Here is a 4,628-nt window from a genome sequence, read left to right as displayed (position 1 = left end):
ATTATCTGGTTAGCTTTTGCAACAGGAAACTATTAAGAGCAAACAGAAATACAGCCAACAGTGTATACTTGTTTGATTTAAATATCTTTAAGATATGATGTTAAAATGTTTTATCTTTGTTGTTGTTGGTTTCAATTTAGAGTAAGTGCACTAAACAACACATCAAACAGACACTGTGGTTTGCTCGTGAAACAGGAATAAGTGGCTAAATTTTAAAGCTCAGACAAGAAGTACAACCGATTACATAAAAAAAAAAAAAATCAGCTCAATGGTTAAAGATTATTTAGAACAATTTCAATTCAATTCAATTCAATTCAATTTTATTTGTATAGCCAATTCATAACAGAAGTTATCAGACCAAACTCCTTATAACATTATTTACAGAGACCCAGCAGTACCACCATGAGCAAGCACTTGGCGACAAGGGTAAGAATTGTTGTTTGTTGAAATTTAATTTATGAGGGGATATGATCTTTTGATGATATTATCTACCCCTTCTTCAACAGTCACATTTGTTTCTATAGGTTTTAATTCTGTTTTGACTTTTAGTTCAACATCATGTTAAACTTATCATACTGTGACTTGGAGTGTTCTTTGACAGCCACTGCAGCCCTCTTTGAAGCTTCCCATGGTGTGTCTGCTCCCTTAGATGCTTCATATCCTCTCTTGCCCCCCATTACAGCTTCCATCACTAAAGCTGCTCCTTCCACCGCTGCAGCTGTTCCTTCTGACACTGCAGCTCCTCCTACTGCCTCTGCCACCAATTTTACAATTCCAACTAGATTTGTATTATTATCTGCTAATTTAATTAATTGCAATTTAGAAAACAAAGGTCCTAACATTACACCTGTTGCAATACTTGACACTGTGGTCAAAATCGTCTCACTTACACTGCGCTTAGCCTGCTCTCTGGTCTCTTCCTTTGACATGTTTCCTGATGACTGTTCATTGTTATTGCGCTTCTCCTCTTGTTGTATTTCTTTCGCCACTGCTATTAGCATTTCATTGGTGTAGCTTTCCTTGTTTTTTACTAAGTGAAGTAGCTCCTTCACCCTTTTTTTCTTGTCAGTTTTGTTCAGGTATTTATTATCAATGACCACATACTTCCTACCACACTTCTCCACCAGATCATTCACAAGCTCATTCTGGCGGACATGATCCTCAATGGTCTGTCCTTCAGGGAGCTGGTCACCATGAGTAAAGACAACTGTTGCATATTTCAAGGCTTCTTCAGAAAAGTATTTGAGTATTTTTTTGATGACAGCCTGCTCCTGCTCTGTGAATTTCTCCACTTTAAGCACAATGAGAAAAGCATGAGGCCCAGGAGCACACTCTATGATACACCTCACTATCTCACGCTTCAGCTCCTCCTCAGATCTATCTGTGTCAAAGAAACCAGGAGTGTCGATCAAAGTGAACTTTCTTCTATTGACAGATCTGGTTTCTGATTGACATTCAGTCGTTTCAGAGTTGAAACCATGGTTGATCTTGAACACATCCTCTCCAAATATGGTGTTAGCCAGGCTGCTTTTCCCAGCTCCAGTTTTTCCCAAGATGACAACTCTAATTGTGTCTGTATCTTTGACCATTGACACTGAAAGAGAATAATGTTCATCAGTAATATTGTACATTTGTCTTTTGCTTGTTTTCATAAGATTCACTTTACAAGCTCTATTACAACAAAAGTCCTCAGTGGTCAAAAATCACAATGAAAAGGGAAATCAGTTATAAAATAGCCCCATTAGCATATTACAGCAAGAGAATAAAGAATGGTGTCAATATATAAAAAGGTGATGAAGAACATCTTATGTGTCTAATCTGTTTTAACAGTACCAATCACTGTTCAGCAATATTCTGTAAATTAATCTATTGTGGTAAACAACACCAAGAATCATTTTGTAAACAGATTACATATTATAATCAGGTTTTTTGCCCTTATTTGACCCTGTTTATTATTAGATATCTGATATAGTGTGCAATCCAATAGGTCTACTTGAGCTATATTTACCTAAGTGTTGAATTAATGTCTGGGCTATCTGACTGACTAATCCACAGACTGAACAGCTACCTTATTATTCACAAGCTACTTTTCTAACTTAACTATGACAAAAAAATTATAAAAAGCAAAACAAAACTAAAACTAAAATAACAGAAATCACTTTAACTTACCGATACAGCCCATGTTATCAAAACTGAAGTCTATAGCTGTGCAGTGAAGATGAGTCTGAGTGAAGACTGCCTGCGTATGTGAATATGTTTCCTTTATGTTAAATTTGACATACTTTCAGTTTCATTCTTAGTCACAGCCCCCCTCCACCCATTCTTTTGTTTTCACATCCTCTTAGGTTAAGTACAGGAAGTCATGCTTCAACAATATTATGATGAGCTTATTTATTATTAAATAGTGTGCACGTTAATAAAAGAATAAGGGAGTAAAAAGAGAGTAAACAAAAAGTGAAAATTAACCTTATTTCAGATTTGTATTATTAAATATAATTACTAAATATTTCATAGCAGCAGATAAAACTCTTTACTTTAGGCCTATGTGTTCAACTGTCCTTGTCGACAAATAGACAGGTAGAAAAGACGTTTTTGAAGGGCAGAGCTTCAATGGAAAAGCACCAATCAGAATTTAGAATTTTATTTGAATCAAAGTCTGATGAAATCACACAGCAGTAGCTGCACTTACTTGTTCTTAATGCTAACCACTGCCAGCTGCTGCTATTGCAGTGATTTCTCTTAATTCCAGAGTCAGTCTTTGTCAAACCAAGTAAAGCTTAATAACATTTTCCTGGCAACATTGAAATGTTAACAATAAATAATAATAATGATGATAGAAATGTCACTATTCATTAAGAATGTATTCTCTAATCTGCATGTATGGTGCTCCATAACCCTAGTCCATATTGTCAGTATAGAAAACAGTGCCTTCTTCCACCCATTCATTTTCTTTATTTGCTCAAATGACCTCTTTCAAATGTTTCAATACTGATACTTTATCAAGACAAAAGGACAGGTATTTTTCTCCAAAACCTTATTAACAAAAGAATATAAGAAGGATACTGGAGATTGACTGAGAGTTGCTGTGTATATCAAATGAAGCTTCTCTATCAGAAACCACAGTGCCTGTGTAGCTCAGATACACAATTAACATTATTTTAGATTTGTATTATTAAATATAACTACTAAATATTGCATAGCAGCAGACAAAACTGTCAGCAACAGGGTTCTCAGATATAGATGAGATGTGCTATTCTGCTGAAATGTCCAGATGATTAATACAATGGTGGTTACAAACACCAAACATATGACTAGTCCTTTCACACAGAATGTTGCATGCTTGGCTGGTATCCAGTGATTTGATTGCAATAGCCTACAGCATGCTTCATTTTAGAGAGTTCAGCCACAGAGAAAAACTTCAGTAGCCCAGAAGTTCAAACATTGCATTTTGATTGGCTTTATTTTAGCTGATACAGATCCAGTAAAATGTAATAAAGTGTCTGTAACTTAGGATCAGCTTTAAAGTATCAGAGCATCCACGTTCACACATTCTGTGTCAGCCATTTAACCTCATGTTCAGTCCTGACAGAAATAACTGACACTAAGAAATTATGTGTTCATGTTCCATGTTGTCAGAATTGAAAATAATTATTTTTATTTTATAATAATTATTATTGGATATCTGATACAGTGTTCAATCCAATAGGCCTACTTGAACTATATTTACCTAAGTGTTGAATTAATGTCTGGGCTATCTGACTGACTAATCCATAGACTGAACAGCTACCTTATTTTTCATAAGCTACTTTATCCAAATACTGGTAGTCCGAAAGATGATAAGATGATTATGATATTAAGGGAAGTTTAACTGGAAGAACACCACCCCTAAAACTGATGTTACTGAAGACTCAGCAGGAGAGAGTCACTCTGTCTCACCCCCCCTTGAGCTATATACTTCACTATCTCAGGCTCAATATCCTCAGATCTATCCATCAAAGAAACCAGTAGTGTTGTAGAGGTTAGAGGTTAGATTAGGTTAGGTAGAGGTTGCTGAAATATAGTGCAATAGTACGTCACAGCTTGATGTTTTTCTGGTGGTTTAAGTTGCAGTTTCGTTTTTAGTCACTCTGCTCTTTAGTCACTTTCCTATTAGCCTAACTGCTCCTTTTTCTACCAATTTTACTGTTTCGGCTATAGCTCCTCTTAATTGTACTGGCTTTGATGATTCCTGTAAAACTGTAACAACTACACCAACTGGCACTACAACACCGAAAAATGCTCCTAACACTACACCTGTAGCAGTACCTGCCAGTCTGATCAAAAGCTTCTCAAATACTTTGCGCTTAGCCTGCTCTCTGATCTCTTCCTCTGACATGTTTCCTGGTAGCAGTCTCTGGTGCTTCTCCACTTGTTGTATTTTCTTCTCCACTGCTTGAAGCATCTCATTGGTGTACAGCTTCCACTGTTTTCTTTCACCATCTTGTCTATGGACTTAAGTAGCTCCTCCACCTGGAACTGGTTGTTCCTGTATTCATGCTTTTGATTCCAGTTATTATTATCAATGATGAAGCACCACCACCACATTTCTCCACCAGATCACTCACAAGCTCATTCTGGCGGACATGATC

The 4,628-nt window shown here is 36.4% G+C and overlaps 1 protein-coding gene across 1 annotated transcript; it reads right to left on the bottom strand.

Moving 5' to 3' along the window:
* Positions 1 to 360: 360 nt before the first annotated feature.
* On the bottom strand, positions 361 to 2,267 carry LOC118337855 (GTPase IMAP family member 7-like). The gene is made up of 2 exons (XM_035674974.1): positions 2,170 to 2,267; positions 361 to 1,594 (listed from the first exon to the last, which is right to left on the bottom strand). Exons 1-2 carry the CDS (start codon positions 2,180 to 2,182, stop codon positions 546 to 548), a joined length of 1,062 nt encoding a protein of 353 aa, XP_035530867.1. The 5' UTR covers positions 2,183 to 2,267; the 3' UTR covers positions 361 to 545.
* Positions 2,268 to 4,628: the final 2,361 nt, after the last annotated feature.

The sequence above is a fragment of the Morone saxatilis genome, unplaced genomic scaffold (assembly GCF_004916995.1).
Source record: "Morone saxatilis isolate NCDOM2014 unplaced genomic scaffold, NCSU_SB_2.0 Contig4, whole genome shotgun sequence".
Taxonomy (NCBI): Eukaryota; Metazoa; Chordata; class Actinopteri; family Moronidae; genus Morone; species Morone saxatilis.
This window is presented reverse-complemented; position numbering and strand designations above follow the sequence as displayed.